Source organism: Euprymna scolopes, chromosome 10 (assembly GCF_053919585.1).
Source record: "Euprymna scolopes isolate OS-2025 chromosome 10, ASM5391958v1, whole genome shotgun sequence".
NCBI classification, from domain to species: Eukaryota; Metazoa; Mollusca; class Cephalopoda; order Sepiida; family Sepiolidae; genus Euprymna; species Euprymna scolopes.
Genome location: NC_136491.1, coordinates 62,040,194 through 62,058,723, shown reverse-complemented (window position 1 = coordinate 62,058,723; position 18,530 = coordinate 62,040,194). Strand labels below are relative to the sequence as shown.

Sequence of the window (18,530 nt, the reverse complement as noted above, 5' to 3'; positions counted from 1 at the left end):
GCGCATCCGCAGCAGATGCCCAAACAGGAGATTGCGGTGGAAGGACGGGAAGTTATGGTCCTGATTGACACTGGCTGCACCACTACCATGGTGCACACTACCCTGGTTAGAAGATGGAAAGGGAAGGGTGAAGTAGTGGCATTCGATGGGTCGCGAGTGAAGTGTCGAGGGAGGAAGACCGTCACTATTGATATTGCTGAACGTCGGATGAGGGTCCATGCAATTGTCACTGATTGCCTGGTACCTGGCGTCCAAGCCATCATTGGAATGGATGTTATATGCCGCCTTGGAGGTGTTACCATCACATGTAACAATGTGAGGTTCGGACTAGCTGAGTGCGCGGTGACGGAGCAAGCCTCCAAAGGGATCAACAAGACCAGGGAGGAAAGAAAATTGTCGATCAAAGATCAGGACTTCCGAGCTGAATTCGACGGAGAGCGGTGGATGGTGGAGTGGGCATGGAAACATCAAGCGCCATCGCTGACAAACAGGGTGGCATGCTACACAAATTCGCTTAGAGGAGGGGCGAGAAAGGAGTTTGACCAAGAAGTCGACCGATGGATTGAGGAGGGGATACTGATGCCTTGGACGGATGACGTGGAGTCGGGCATTTTGCCTTTGATGGCCGTTCTGCAAACAACTAAAGGGAAAGTAAGACCAGTCCTGGATTTCCGAGAGCTGAACAGCCATGTTAAGTGCCATACGGGAGGCGACACCGTAGATGTGTGCAGTGAGACCATTAGGGAATGGAGGCAGATGAATGGCGCATCTACGTTGGTAGATCTAAAATCTGCCTATTTGCAACTCCATGTTGCCAAGAAGCTCTGGAAATATCAGTTAGTCAAGTACAAAGGCAAAACCTACTGCCTTACGTGAGTGGGGTTCGGGTTAAATTCGGCACCCAAGATTATGTCAACTATCCTCAGGAAGATTCTGGAGACAATGGGAAAGGGAGATGGGGTAGTGAGCTCATACATAGACGACATTTTGGTGAATGAGACTGTGGTAACTGCCAAGGAGGTGGTGGCTCATTTGGAGAGGTTCAGGTTGGTCGCCAAAGAGCCGGAAAAATTAGACGGAGGGGCTGCTTTGGGCCTAAAACTGAAACGAGGTGCATCAGGCGGCCTAGAGTTTCGCAGGGGAAACGAGATCCCACAACTGAAGCAGGAGCTCAACAGACGTGAACTTTTTTCCATATGCGGAAAGTTGATCGGACATTACCCCGTTGCTAGCTGGCTTAGACCAGCATGCAGCTACATAAAGAGACACGCTGAAGGACGAGGATAGAATGATAAGGTTGGAGAAAGAACGATCGCCATGATGGAAGAGCTCCTGAAAGAAGCAGAACGGCAAGACCCAGTCCGGGGAACCTGGAACGTACCACGAACATTGGATGGAGTCGTGTGGTGCGATGCAAGCAGCATTGCAACAGGGGTCGTTTTGGAAATTGGAGGAGTAGTTGCAGAAGATGCAGCCTGATTGAGGAAAAAGAATGACGTCAGCCACATCAATGTGGCGGAATTAGACGCGGCAATAAAAGGAGTCAATCTGGCCTTGAAATGGGGACTACGTGACATCTGCATCAAAACAGACTCTGCCACGGTGTTTGCTTGGCTAAAGTCTCTCATTTCAAGCGAAAAAAGGATAAAAACGAAAGGGGCTGCGGAGATGTTAGTGAAGCGCAGGCTTAGGGTGCTGGCTGAGCTGATGCAAGAGTTTTGTTTGAAGCTTCGCGTAGACATGGTGGCTTCTGAAAAGAACCGAGCAGATGCTCTCACGAGAGTGAAGAAGAGTTGGCTGTTGCCAAAGAAAGATGTTGCTGCATCAGATCTAGATGATGTTGGCGTGCGTGAACTGCACAATTTGCACCATATGGGGGTAGAGAGGACTTGGTACTTAGTGAAAAAAGTCGACCCGAGGATCACCAAGGAGCAAGTGAGGCAAGTGGTCAGGACATGCGACAGATGTCAGTCGATTGATCCTGCTCCAAGCACGCATGAAGCTGGCCAATTGGAGGTGAGTGGGACCTGGGAGAGACTGGCATGCGATGTCACCCATTACAGGGGTGGACTTTACCTGACTATGATTGACTGTGGGCCCGGGCGATTTGCCCTATGGAAGAAGCTACATGCAAGGCAATGAAATAGCGGCAATCCTTGATGAGGTGTTTTTGGAGCGAGGCCCTATGGAGGAGTTGTTAACCGACAACGGGACTGCATTCAAGTCAGTAGCAGTGACAGAAGTACTGAAGAAATGGAAGATCCAACAATTTTTCAGAGCTGCCTACAGACCCAGTGGCAACGGGATCGTGGAGAGAAACCACCGCACCATAAAGGCAGTTGTGGAAAGAGGAGGCACCTTACTTGAGCAAGCCGTCTTCTGGTATAACATGTCGCCTAAACTGGGACAAGTACCAGAGACGGTCCTGCAACTGTCAACGTTTGCATATTCCTGGAGACATCCCAGGATGGAGCCGGTAAGCCGAGAAGTAGAGGCCACAGGGACAATTAAACTTGGGGACGAGGTATGGGTGAAGCCACCGGGGGCGCGCTGCACCACACAATGGAGTAGAGGTCGCGTGACTGGGAGGAACACTAGTAACAACATTGTGGTGGAAGGAGTCCCGAGGCACATTCTCGACGTCAGACCAGTGGAGGGTGAAGCAGTGGAGGGGAGTGTGCAGCCACAGGAGGAGGACGAGACACCTCAGAGGCCAAGTAGAGAGAGGCGACCGCCACAGTGGATGAGAGACTATGAAATGTGATCTTGAGATCAGGGAGGCATGTGGTTAGAAGCAAGAAAGACAAGTCTTACCGTGGGTGCTCAGTGAGTGAGTTCAGGCGAAGAAAAGGAAGAACAAACATGGTGGCCAGCATTTTTATTTCGTGTAATCTCGTGTGTGCGTGAAGATAGAAACTATAAGACGATGTTCATTTCTCGGTGCTGGGAGATTGTTCCCGATCAGGCAGGAGAGAAGGCAACGAGAGTAGAGACAGAGGACTGTAGCGATAATCTTTCTTGAACATTCTATTTGTGTATTTGAGGTGACCCCCCCCCCCCCATTATACTTCAATTGGCATTCTGCCCTTTAGAACTAGTTCATTCAGTCTTTTAATATTCTGTACTTCCAAGTGGTATCAAAGGCCTTTTCTAGGTCAAGGAAAACTGTTACTACATGTTCTTTATAGATGAAGGCTTCTCTAACAAAGGTTTCCAGATGTGGTCAATAGGGCTTCTGTCCTTTTGGAAGTCTGCTTGGTGTTCAGAGATTAGGTCTTTCCTTTCTAGGTACCAGGTTATTGATCATTCGCTCAAGGGTTTTGCAGATGCAGTTTGTAAGTTTAATTGCACGGTAGTTTGTTACGTCTGAAGGGTCTTTTGAAGGTTTAGGTATGGGTATTATAATGGCGTGTTTCCATGTGTCATCTAATTTTTCATTAATCCAAATATTGTTGAATATTTTGAGAAGGTATTCTTGATTTCCTTGACACTTTTTTAGGAAGACATAGGGGATTTCATCAGTTCCAGCTGCTGATCTATGGGTATTTTTGAGAGATTCTTCTAATTTGTACATAGTGAAGATTTGATTGTAGTATTCAATGTTGTCTAAATGGAAGTGGATTTTTTTGTTGTTCTGCTTGGTTTTTGATGACTTGGAATTCTTTGTTCCTATTAATTGGTGAGGAATTTTTGGCAATATTTCAGCTAAGATTTCAGTTATTTTTTCTTTGTTCGTGATTTTGATATATTGTTATGAATGATATGTTTATTAGCTTGTTTAGTGTATTTTCCAGTAATGTTGTTTATCATGTTCCATATTTTCTTAGGTTTTGTGTTTGAATTTAGTTGGCTGACATAAGTTCACCATGTTGATTGTTCAGCTTGATTAATAGTTCTACAAGCTTTGGCTCTATTCTTTTGTAGGTATACTAGGCATTTGTTCATTTGGTTTTGGGATGTTGTTAGTGTCTGTGGGTTTTTTTATTTGAAAGTTGTGTTTGGTTTTTGAGGTCTGTTGGGATTTTGCTTTTGGCTGTTTGGAAGTTATTTCCAAGTACAGCTTGAATTGGCAGTAGTTGCTGTAAGGTGGCCCTCAATGCCTCAACTAGTTCTTGAAGAGTTTTTAATAGGGTAGTGCTTCCCTTTAGTTCTGTGTTTTCTGTTGCTTTTGGTTGGGTTTTTTATGCATCCATGTACAATCTAGCTGGTTTTGTCGTGGGGGTTGATTCAATGATTTTTATGGCTTTGGTAAAGTTTATGTTTTTTGTACACTTTAATCCATTTATTCTTTTTTTCTTTGATCCAGTTTTGGCAGAGAGGTAAGTATGCTGGATGGTTTTTACCACAGTTTAGGCACTTTATGTTTCCTTGGCATTCTATTTCCTGGTGTTCATTACTGTTACATTTTGGGTATACTGTTTTTCTGATGCAGTATTCTTTTTAGTGATCAAATTTTTAGTAGTTTAGGCAGCACAATGGTCTGGGGATAGGTTTCTACTTTTATGTTAATATATCCAATTTTAAATTCAGTTGGCGGGGTGGGAGTATTGAAGGTTAATATGTATGCGTTTGTGTTTATTCGTTTCTTTTTATTGTAATTCTTTTGGTGTCAATAATTTTTTGTTTTTTTAGGTTTATTTTTATATCTTCTAGGGAGCAGTTGTTTGATTCTGGACATTTGATAACTTTTTTTGATATGTTGAGGGTTTTGTGAGGGTAGGTTTTGATGTTTATATCATGGAACTTTGTCCATGTTAAAATATTTTTAGCACTAGTTTTAGTAGATACTTGTACAAGCAAGGTTCCATTATGTAATTTTTTAATTTGCTTTGTGTTCAGGTTTTTCTTTATAATTTTTTTCAATTAAAATGGAAACATTTTGGTTACTTGTGCATTGTCTTGTGATTCTAAGATTATAAATTCAGGGAAGATTGTATTTTCATCTTCATGACTTTTTGTATTTGAATCTGGATGGGATCTTTTGATTTTTTTGGAAGCCATATGAAGTATTATTTTCTTTCATCATTCTTGCTCCCCACCCTCCTTGGAGCCCATTCGCCCAAGCACCTCAAGGACACAAGGATGATAAACAATGAGTGTAGTTGCTTGTGATGGTTTCCTTATTTCCTTAACCTCAGCAAAGGGGTTTGTTGTCGGTAGCATCTAGTTTCACTATCTGATTGGCCCTTGCCATCGCTTTCTAATATTAGTATGTGTTTTTTTTTTGTATATGTATTTGTGTGTGATGTATTTGTATTTCTCTTTTATGAGGGTTTACTGTTATTAGGGCTTGTTATGACTAGCTGATTGATTGGATTGGGTCTCTCCAATCACCCGTCTAACCGAAGTGAGGGAAAAGTGGAGTGTTACAAACTCACGACCGCTTAGATCTGGGTCGTGAAGTGCTCAGCCACCAGAATCCCATTCTAGAGCATTACAGATCGCCAACTACAGCCAGCAGCTGGCCCTATTGAGGGACTTTTACCCTCTGCAGGAAGAGGGGAGCAGTCGATGTATTCTAAAGCCTCACCAACATGTTCATATGTTTCAAGTTCTTCAAGTATTGAATCCAGTCATTTTGTAGAAGAGTTTTATTCTTCAATCTCTTTGTATCTTGAATCGCTAGTTTGTAGTGTTTGATTTGGTTGTTTTATAGTGGATTTTGATATTTTTGTTCCCTACTCTGCAGAATGTGAATGAGTTTTGCAATGGAAGAGGGAAAAGGGTTACAGAATTAATGTTTAAAGTTAGGAAACCAGCCAGGAAGTGGGGGAAAGAGAAAGAGGGAATGGGAAGAAGGAAAACGGGGGGGGGGATGATTGTTGTCCTTGTTTTTGATTTTGCAGAACATAATTAAGTTTTTCAAAAGAAAGTAGAAAAACAAAAAACATCAATGTTAGATGCATTTTGTCTCAGGCAGCCTGATCTGGTAGCACCATTATACACAATTGACTAATACAACAAAAAATAAAACTCAACCACAATCCTTCCTCATTCTTCTTCCTCTGTCAGACAACTTAGAAAAAAAAAATTATATAAAATCAAATGAATAAAACCTCTTTCTAAAATACTACTGATGACTATCAACATATCAAAAGCGCTTGAGCAATGGCCAAAACAAGAGTACCCAGAGCCACAATATACAATTTGCTAACTGAAAGCAAGAACATTGCTTTTCGCACTGAGAAAATAACTAGAAAAAAGAACTCAAGACAAAGTTTTTTTTCAATATCTCAATAGTGTAGAAGAACTATACTTTTATATTATATGAACCACCTTGAATGCAATGAACAAACTCTTACAAATGCACAAAAAAAACATTTTTTAATCAGAGCATACAATTTTTTCAGCCTGCCATGTATCATGGATTTATATCATTTCTTGGTAGGGCCATTCTTAGTGCTTATGTAAGTAAATAAAACGGTAGCATTCCACATTTATTTTATACAGTTATACTTCATTCAAAGCGGTTCATTATAAAGTACTTATGCAAATTTTGAACTGGATGTATCTAAGTGTCCGCTCAGCCTTGACTGGAACATGACGTCACACATACATAGAAAAGAATGTAAGAATATAAGTTAAAAACTTTACAAGTTTATAATCTGAAATTCAAGAAGGAATGATTTATGAAAAAGCCCTTTAACCCAATCGATTTTCACAGAAATAAATACATCTTTTCCTCAAAAGAAAAAAAAAAAAAAGCAATAATATTGGTAAATTGATTTGAAAATTTATAAGTTATGTAAAAAGCAAAATCATTTCATGAATTAATGAGATATATACACATACACACACACACACGCAGAGAGACCCAACATTGCTTGGAACTAAATGATTATCAACGAATGTTTCACACTCCTATATTTTTATTGTCATCGAAATTTGTGAAATCACCCATTTTTCAGTTAAATCGATTGATTGCCTACTCTAGTTGTTGCACTAGGAGGAAGTTTCACATGCTTCCTCGCACTTACTTAGTCCACAATACATTGTAGTTTACATTGCACTGTAGAGAACCTACTATTGATTTTATAAAAAATTTTTTTTATATATAATGACTTGAATTTAAGTTTAAAATGCAAAAGTCAAGTATTATGCTTCAATTGTGCTCTAACAGAAACATTCATTTCACATACGCACCCATCATATCAAAGATCCTACTGTTGATTTTATATGCCTTGATTTACTGCTTGTGCTGTGATAATGGCTTGAATTTAAGTTTAAAATGAAAAAGTCAAGTATCATGGTGCAATTGTGCTTTAAACAGAAACATTCATTCCGAATACACCCCTGTCATATCAAAGAACCTACTGTTGATTTTATGTCAGGCTTGTGTGGTAAGAAAACTTCTCAAATGCGATTGTGATGTTAGGCCGTGTAAGATATTAATTTTAGTCAAAATTGCCTGTTCCTTCTTTCATTGGATTGTTTAGATTATTGATTATCAAAGACATTTCAATACAAAATCTACTTAAGAACACTGCCAGGCACATAAAATACCTTTGTGCGAAATTTCATAAAAATCGACGCAGCCAAATGGCTGCGTCGATTTTTATGAAATTTCACACGAAGGTCTAGTCTATAGGAAACAAACTCACACATGTACAAATTTTCTTTTAAATAATACTAGATTATATATATAAAATAATGAAATCAAAGGAAATGCAGTATTTACTTGATATAAGCAATGGTAAACTTCAATCTAATATAAATACCAGTATTTATATATAGATATTTTAATTCCAACCAAATTAAAAAGCTCAATACACACACAATAGAGTAGAAAAAAGAAATTAAAACTGTAAGTTGAAATTTACAATCAAATCTATTGTTCAACCAAATACTCTAAAAAAACAATTTACAAAGTCCTTATTCCACGGAGTTTCAAAGAATGCTATTCTTGTTATTCTTCTCATCAGAGGACAAAGAAATCAGCAAATTATATTGTAAATTGTTTTTTGGAGTATTCGGTCGAACAATAAATTTGATTGTAAATTTCAACTTTATATATATATATATATATATATATATATATATATATATTTATATACATTATTGTGTGTGTATATATATATGATGATGATGATCGCAATGACTTGTCAGACAAGTGCCACTCCCTTAGACACTGAAAGTTCATGAGCCCGAAAAAGACAGTCCTGCCAGCGAATTCACATGCTCAAGCAGACATGACACTAAAGACGGTCATTGTTATACATACATATATATACACGCACGCACACATACATATGTACACATATCACACACATATATCCATGCGTACACACACAATACACACACATACATATACATACACACACACACATGCAAACATAAACAAGACGGTCATTGGTATACATACATATAAATATATGCATGTATACATACATGTCTATAAGCATACGCTCATATATACACAATGCATAATAAACAAACATACATATACATACCCACATGCATACATACTCATATACATACATATACATCCACATATACAAATACATACACACACGTACACATATGCACATATATATATACATACACTTACCTACATATACATATACATCTATATATATGCATTCATACACATACACACATATATGCATACATACACATACATGCAATATACACACATACATGCATACAAACATATATAAATGTATATATACACACACAAACATATAGAAACATATACATACATATACTCATAGATATAAATACATATAAACTCACATGTACATATATAAATATACACACACACATACATATATAAATATACATACACATATACATACATAAATACATATAATGATGGCAGATTAATTGTTACATGCATCCAGCATTACAGGCGTACACACGTCATAGCTTTTTTATCGCCACAGGACTTTTTTTTTTCTTTTTTTTTTTTTAATAGACAAATGCCTGAGGGAGTATCTATACAAAGATGATGTTACAGAGTTTTAGCTTTGTATGACAGCTAAATCTCTCTCTCGGTTCAAAATGTTGACATCCAGCAACAAGCAAGAGCAAGATAGCCAGCAACAAGTCAAACTGCAGACCAGCTTAATGCGGGTACTGGTCTCCCGCTTTGTTGTTGCTTTTTTATTTTTTTTTTAAATAAAAAATATATATATACATACATATACACATATACACACACACATAAACACACACATATACATACATATTAAATTCCACAGCCAAACAACGTCGCAGCCCACAAGAGTCATGACAGTCAAAGAACCGGAAGTCCAATAAATGTATACATATATATGCATATATATATGCATGCACACATGCACGCACATGTACACACATACAACATGCATGCACATGCACACATATGCATGCATACATGCATGCATATGTGTGCATGTATACGCACACACACATGCACGCACACATATATATGTTTGTATATACATATGTATACGTACACATACACATGCACGTACACACATATATGTATATGTAATTCCTCAATGGTCATGACGATAGTGATGTTACAATTCAATGAATACACACGATAATGAACATGAAAACAAATCCACAGATGCAAAACGTAAAACAAAGCAGTCATGAATCTCTTTTTTTTATTTTTTTTCATCTGTGGATTTGTTTTCATGTTTATTATCGTGTGTATTCATTGAATTGTAACATCATCACCATCGTCATGACCACTGAGGAATTATACCGTTTTTTTTAAAACGCTTCTCTCAATTAAAAAAAACAAACAACAAAAACACATATATATATATATATATACATACACACACGCACACTCTTTCTCTCTCTAATACCCATTGAGTTTATGCTTGTGCATATATGAGTGGGCATTAGAGAGATAAAAAGAGAGAGGGAGAAAGAGTGCATTGGTGAGAAAGTATATGAAATATGATTTATATTAATTTTGTCATCCAGGCATCTGGCTTACCCGTGCTGACTTGAGCTCCGACCCAAGAATGGTGGAAGGTTTTGATTCTCCAGATTCATGGCGAATCCTCATATTTGGAAATCTGTCACCTCCAGGGTCCAGATCATCCTGAGGACACAAAAATAAAATGTGTATAGTGTTAACAAAGACAAAGAGATCTCAGGAATAACTACGTACACAAATCTTTGCAGTCAAAAAATGGGAAATCTAATTATTTTTCCTAGTATCAATAACACTATTTTGGAGGAACAACTCCAAAACTCAAAATAAACGATGACAAGATTTATTTTTACATTTATGTCTTGTATCTTCTTCGTATTTTCTTTAGTAAAGGAAGTATACCCTAATTAAAAAATACTAATAAAATTATTTTTGTGAAAAAAGCATAATAAAAGAATGCACACATTGTTAAAGAAGTATGTTTAACATAAAGTCAAGGTAAAATTTGGAAATGTTGCAGACATTTTCATACTGGACAAACAATGAACAAAAAAGAAACAATAAAAAAATTGGTACTCTTGCATAATTTGATCCGAATTCTGGTGAATTCCCGTCAAGCATGGATCGGGCGAGACCGGCAACTGTCGGTGTCAGCCGAGCTTCGTAACAGACACTGATTAATGAAAAAAAAAAAAAAAAAAAAACTGGAAAAAAAAAATAAATAAAAATACAAATAATCAAAAATAACCAAAAAACTACCTTGATAAATGAAAATATGTTTATTTTATTTTAGTATTAAATTTTTTTTTTTTCTTTAAGAAAAGATTTTTTAACCATATAATTGTTAGGTGTAAGTACAAGTTTTTCTTTTTGTAACCATATTTATTTTTTTTTTTTTTCACGACATTTTGTTCAGTCAATTTTTTGGAGGGGGGGGGGTAGAGGTGGGAGGGTTCACAGAAATTTAAAAACAATTTTTTTTTTAAAAAGAAAACTTGAGATTTTTTTTGTTTTTTCGGTTGTTAATTGCCGGCGGAAGAACTTTCTTGAGATGAGGATATTTCCTTAGAAATCTTTTACTTCAGTCTCAACTGTTGAACGGTCATCGACGGCAACAATGGAGGAGATGGGGTAGAGGAAATATTTTTTAGGGTTGCCATTTTGAACGCCCATAAATAAATGATTTTTACTATTGTTGGAATCTCCAACTTGGATTGCGAAAAACACGATCGTGCACAAGGATATCCATTGCCTGCACTGTCCGGGAGAAACCATCCTTTATACACAATCTTTTTTTAAGCAAACATTTGTGTTTACAATTGTTGCACCTCATTTTTTGGGACAGCAATTTCTTCTGACAATATGAGATTTGTCTGCATCGGCGTTTTCATTTCTTTTTCTAACATGTATCGATTTATTTCCTTACTTGTCATTTTTCTGTTTGGCGAATTTGAAAATATATTTGTTTGTAAGCTTTTGGAAGGGGGGTTAGTCACTTTCTTCCAATTCGAATGTTGTCTGCTTCCATTTAGATAGCGCTTTTTCATTGGCTAATCAAATCCCCAGAAATTGACTTACAAAAAAAAGTAACTAATCAGAAAATAAAAAGCCACACCTTAAAAATTACTAAAAACATAACAGGAAAAAAAAAAAAAATTGAACAAATAGAATAAAAAGTCGAGTTAGCGTTTCAATATTTGAACAACACTCGGCTGACACCGATGATTGCTGGTCTCGTCCGATCCATGCTTGATGGGAATTCGGATCAAATTATGCAAGAGTACCAACAAATTAAATACAAATAGAAAAAATATATTTGCAAGATAGCCTATCCTTTTTTTTGTAAAATAAACCTTCATATACTGTTTTAATTTACGTGTTGTCTTTAAATACATACCATTTTTAGTGTTTGAAATTCTGTCAATTAGTGTGCAAAGTCGTTAATATTTCATGACTTAGATTAAAGTTTAATCATCGATTGTTCAAATAAATTGTCAACTGTAAATAATTTATAACAATTTGGTAAAATAAGAAAACAATGAATTAAATACAAAAATAAAATTTTTCAATGAAAATAGACAATATTGTGTTTGTAATATTTGCAAGACAACCTAGCCTGTAAAATACAAAGGAAACTACTCTAAGATCCATTTTTTGTATTCCTACTAGCAAGCGTCCAGTGTTGCCTGCTGCTAAAATATGTTTAAACATTTTAATTTATGCTGATTTTGTATTTATTTCCATTATTATATTGTAGCCAATATGTAGCAGTGATTTCAAATGTTAAAAATATAAAATAAATAAAAATATGACTTAGATGCCACCAGCTAGAATTTAAATCAAAACACCTAGCTCTCTTGCATTATTCATTACCATCTGAGCTAAGTTCATACACATGCAAAAACTTAAAAAAATGTTGAAGTATAAATGTATATTTGTGCATACATAGAAGTGACAAGTTTAATCGACTTGTGCCTGCCAAGTTTCAATTGTTTTTAATTTTGACCCCATAGTAGCTATTTTTACCATCTAAATCAAATTTGTTCCACCTATACAAATCCTCTATGTATAAAGTTTAAATTGACAGAGTTGTTGGGTAGAGATTGGTCCACACACACACACAGACAAGGTCACTTATACCTATAGATTTTTTGTTCTCCATTGGGGCATAATTAGATATAAAGCTGGTTTTTAATGTCTACAAAAAGATATACTCTGCATATAAAAAAAATCAGTATTTAAGATAATTTTGAAGACATTTTGATCCAATTCTAAAGGTAGGGGGTGGAGGGAAGAAAGAAAATTGGTATAAATAATACATAGTTTACAGGTGTCCGGGTATGTTAACTTGAAAAATCATGATTTATGTATTTATTGTCATGTTACATGTTTTTATCATTTTTAAAAAAGATTAATTTAAAAGACATTAACTGATAAATATTTCTCATTTACATTTTTTTTGTTTAAATATTTTTTGGACATAAAATTTGTATTTACATATGTTAATTGCAAATTAAAAAAAATCAGTATTCAAGATAATCTATTATATAAAGGAGAAGTGTTTGTGTGTGTGTGTTTTGCTAGACGTAAAAAAAAAAAAAATACAAAACGAACCCTCATAAAATTGCTATTGCCTTGACCGGTGTTCCTTCAAATGTGTAATATTTACAGTAAAATTAAGAAAAAATAAAGTAATTGCCCCAGAATGTACTTGGAAAGGAGGGGGTCAAGTTAAATTGTATTTTTATTGCCAGTGTTTTGCACATGTCTAAGATATATTTACACTTCCCTTATGTTAAATATATTAGTTAGCAAGGTATTTACACGAATGGTGAAGTTGGCTCAGTGGATAAGATGATGGAATGGACAGGCGCTATCAAGTTTATAGTGCTGATATCGTCTGTTTCATTTTTATCACTATAAGTAATCAGAAATATATATATTTTTTAAAACAAACACGTTTGTTATTGTTCTGCAGTTTACAGACCATGCTAAAATAAAACACCCACAAAGTTAGTATGAAACAAATAAAGAAGTAAACGTGTGTTCAAACATGATGTTGCCTGGGATAAAAGACTTCTGTCCTTTTGTTACTGTTGCCCGGGAGACATATTTGCAGCCGACAAGATTGTAGGGAACATCAGCAGGAATGAATCTCTCTCGGCTTGAGATTTTGAATATTTCCTTTCTGGCTTGCCCAATCAAAGTCAGTTCTCAGTCATATGATCGAGTTTATAAAGGTTAAACCACAGCAACATCTCTTTTCTTTCAGAACTTTGGACTAAAGACATCTTTACATGGCACATACCAATCCGCAACATCTCCACGTGGGACGCCATACAATCCACCCTCACCTTCGAGCCTGAGGTTCGACTAAGAAAGAATACAAATAATATAGCATGGCAATCGAAATTCAACACAATACATAAATGAACTCTCATCTTCCTATAGCGCTGTCTCTAATCTTTTGTGCCCGTTTTTACGAATGGACACACATTTCTACTACTAACTTAGACACACATATGCAAACTCTTTCTCTTTTAACAGGCCTATATACTCATTCATCAACGTTTATACAGGAACTCTTCCCAATACTAACCCTTCTCTATCCAATTCATACAAAGATAACCAATAAAGCTGTTTTTAAATGTTAGAATGAGACTTCTTGTTCTTCAATTCTACATTTTTGGCGACCCCGACATGATGGTGAACATGCAACAGTTATCAACATCATTATCTTTGTGGTTGTCTTTGTTTTTCTTAGTCCCTAAAAAAAGTAAACTTTCAATACTGTTAACATTTCATATTTTCGTAATATGTTTCCTTTCATAAATTTATAAAGAAAAAACAGTACATTTAACTAAATAGTTCTCACTGAAAAACAAAATTACATTTTTGCAACCCAGAACATTTTTCACAAAGAAAACATTTTCAAATACATTCGTCACAAAAAAAAGCTAAAAAGCATTTTTAACTGAACACATTTTCACTGAAAATGATAAAACATGTTTGACCAGATGATGTTTCACCGAAACGAACAAAACAAAGAAAAAACATCTTTTCTTTCACATTTTAACATTTTCTCCAACTGGCCGACACTAGAAATAAATTTCTTTTTACTGAAGAGCAACAATTTTTTTCCAAAGAAAAAATAAATAACTGTTCACCGAACATTGGAGTCAAAACAAATTACTTACTGGTGACAAGCCATTCAATATAACCTTCATGGAAGGGCAACTAGAAACATTTTTCGCAAAAAGACTCACTGGAGTAACATTTATTGTCAACAATTTGTCACTGACGTTCAACGAGAAAAGTAACTTTACAACTTCAAATTTCCTTTAAGGAAATCGTACAATTCCACAAAAACAAATTTGAACTTTGGTCACAGGCAACAAACTGTGTGTTAACAAAAGCGGATTTAACAAGCAACTACCACAAACGGACATATTCAAATCCTCACTACTTGGCATTTTGTAATATACAACTTACCATCACAGACACACATAAATGAACATTTCTATTATTTTGAAAAACATTTTTTTTTTTTTTCCTGATAACCAATTCAAACAAGTGGGTATTTGTAGCAGACAGGATTGCAGGGAACATCAGCATGAGCAAATTCTCATGGCTCGAAATTTTAAATATACTTCCTTTCTGGTTTTCCAATCAGAAGCCAGCTCTCAGTCACGTGACGGAGTTTATAAAGGTTAAACCACAGCAATGCTCTCTCTCCTGTTCTTCAAGAATGTGAACTCTTTCTCTTTCAACAGACCTGTATAATCATTCGTCAATGTCTCTATACAGGAACTTTTCCCAATACTAACCCTTTTTCTATACAAGTCATACTAACAAAAATAACCAATAAAGCTGTTTTTGAATGTTAGAATAAGACTTCTTGTCCTTAAAGTTTACATATTCAAAAGGGATCAATACTGATAGAACAGATAGTAACCCAAAAGTGAGAAACAAAACAATTTCTCTTCTAGAGGTGGTGGATCTTGATTTTAGTAGTTCTCAACAGGTTTTCTTAATTTATAAGTGCTCAATATCCTGGATAGAGCAGGTAGTAACCCAAACGCAAGTTAATTAGTACTCTGAATTCTAAATAGAGCATGTATCACCTGGGAGAAATAATTTCTCTGTCCTTTTTTTTTTTTTGCTGTTGCCCAGGAACCATAATCCCTAGTGCATAGGTTGTACAGGTTGCAACCCAAAAGTGATTTTAGCAGTTTAGTTTAATATGAACTGTATAAGAACTATAATTCAAAGTGCTCAATATCTTGAATAAGAGGAGAGAAATTACTTTTTGAAATGCTCTGAAAGTCTCTTTAATTTTAAGATGCTCAAAATTCTAGACAGAGCATATGCATTTAAACAGTGTACTGTTTTTCTTTAAAATTTTGTTGCATGGACACCATACAGTCTTGTCATAGATAAAAGTGGTATATAGTAATAAAAAATGCTCAATATCATAAGTACAGCAGGTGTATCCAAACACAACTTCATTTCTTCTATTTGTTTTTTGTGGCTCTGGGCGACGCCGAGTATTCCTGCTAGCACTTAGTCCTTCTGTGAAGATATTATTAGGCTGTCTGAATTCTCGCAGGGCAACGTTTAAAATGCAAACCAAGATAGAGGTAGCATTTATTCAAAATTAAAATTCTTCCACATGTGTAATTTTATTTTCACAGAAAACAAATAAAAATAATTAATCAATTCTGTACTTGGCTGTCTGAATTTTATTTATGGAAAAGAAAAAAGAAAAAAAGAATAATTTGATATTCAATTAAAAGAAACTGTATCAAATATATAATCTCTAAATTGGATAGATTTCTACATGCTTTTGCACTAAGTTTTATTTTTTAATGTTTAAAAAAATCAGCCCTTCATGTAATATTTGATATCATTTCAGCATGGTGTGTAAAGTGCTGAAGTAACAAACAGTTTAAATTACACTAACCTTTTCATAAAAATAAATTTTAAATAAAATAATGAGAAAACTGAAGTCAAAGTTTCAGGAAGCGAGTACTTAAAATATTTATTTTTTCTTATTCACAGATATTCTTTTCAGATTGTTTACATGTAATCGTCAATAAAAGGTAGAATTTGAAGTTTGAATACTTACAAATGACTTGTATGTGAGGATTAAAAAGTCGATACCACTTATTTTTAATGTTATCAAATTATACCTCCCCACCAAAAAAAATTTAAAGATACAGAGTCACAAATGTTATATTTTATTTTTTTTTAAACTTAAATTTCCTATAAATTACGGCTTATACACCCATCCTTTAATACTTTATAACATTATTGTAAGGTATGCAAAACATGTCTTGAACTAAGGGTAACTAATTCACATCTGGGTCTTTTTCCACATGCAGTGTGACGACACCATTATTATGGTAGTAGTAGCACATAGTTAATGACTGGAATAAAGCAAGTTTATATAAATGATGTTCCTCTTGTTTGTTCATTACAAATTGACCATGAGGACTCGAACAAAGAATGAATTATGACTCCTTTCAGTTGGTTGGAATCGCTTGATAGTTCAAGTGAACAATGGAATCAATATATTAAACATATAGAACACTTTTTTGAAGCAAACGATATTCTGAGGGATACGGCTCGCATGAAGAGGCGGGCTTGTGGTGACACATTAGTCCGAGTTTCGCGCGTAGTGAACACACAAACACAATGCACACCACTTTTAGTTTTGAGACGTATATGATTATCGCATTTGTTGCATGTTTCAGCCAATAGGTGACAGTATCAACTTTCTCTTCCATCTCTCTCTCTCTTTCTTGTGCATCAAACAAGAACAAATGTGGCACTCAAACACTCAGAGTTGATTACACATGCAAACCGACTTGATTATGGACGATTCCAATGTATCCAATAACCTAACAGAGGTAAGCTAAACTTTGTAAAAACAATGACCAGTACAATTACTGAATTAACTCTGTAAACACATTGAATGAAACGTTATCCTCACACCATCGCAAAGATCAACAACGTGCATGTACACACATATGCTTTCCCAAATACTATTGTCTGTATATAAAAATGTGCAAATATTCTTTACTTGTTTAAATAAAGTTCACGGTTGTAAATAAGCAAACTTGATATTTTCATTAATTTATGTTGTTGAACACACATACCTCAACAATTGGCGACCTCCAACCTGCGACTAAAATATCGAAATGAACATTTTGATTATTCACATCAATAATTACACACTAACGAATTAATGGCTATTGCTTTGTTACCGAGTACAACTTAAAAAAAATAAATGTTTTGTCATATTTTTCTGAGCTGGCAACATGCACACAAACACAACTCCCCATGTGTTCAGCCACGTGTCATGGTTTTCATGCAATGTCTGCCATATTTAATTCACTCATGTGTGCGAAGAACAATAAGAATAAAAATAAAATAATATTCAATCAAATAAAATTTTAAATATATATATATATTATAAAAAAAATAAAATAAAAAAGGTTTCATATTTCTTTTTGCCACGGGGGGGGGGGGGGGCGGGACCAACCTCACATAAGATAATTGAATTTTGTAACCTTTTTCTGCATCAGCATAGCTGAGAACCATTCTACTAGAAGCAAGGTCGAGAGCCTAATTTCCTTTAAAAATGCCTGCCTACAATGCACAAAAACCGCATATATGGTTTTTTCAAATGGAGGCTATTTTTTCCAATAGGAAAATCTCTTCATCGGTTCAAAAATACATATGTCATGAAGGCTCTCCCCACAGAAGTCACTGAGAAAGTCGAGGATATTTTCAGAGCATCTCCCAGTAAAGATTCATATGAGACACTGAAACAAGCCATCCTTGAATGAACAGGCACATTGGAGGCTGCCAGGTAGAAACAGCTTTTCAACAACTTATCTCTTGGTGATCCTAACTTTTGAGGCAGATGAGAAGCTTACTGGGCAGATGCACCATGGCTAAAAACATCCTCCAGCAACTGTGGTTAGACAAACTACCACAACAATTGTCTCACATGATGTCCATTTAGCGGTTATCGCCGACCGTGTTGCTGATAATTATTATCATGCACCTGCTATGACCACCGTCGCACCTCAAACTGCTGCAACACATTCTGCACCTAATTCTAGTCCTGGATAGGCAGAAATTGCTG

General features: G+C 35.5%; 1 protein-coding gene across 10 annotated transcripts in view; it reads right to left on the bottom strand.

The window, feature by feature from the left end:
- Window positions 1–18,530, bottom strand: part of LOC145286010 (DENN domain-containing protein 1A-like) — a 798,566-nt gene that overhangs the window by 182,808 nt on the left and 597,228 nt on the right. For all 10 annotated transcript variants that reach the window (XM_080134611.1, XM_080134619.1, XM_080134620.1 and 7 more), the window contains one exon: window positions 9,935–10,042. In XM_080134611.1, coding sequence (XP_079990737.1) covers window positions 9,935–10,042 — 108 coding nt within the window. The remainder of the gene's footprint in view (window positions 1–9,934; window positions 10,043–18,530) is intronic.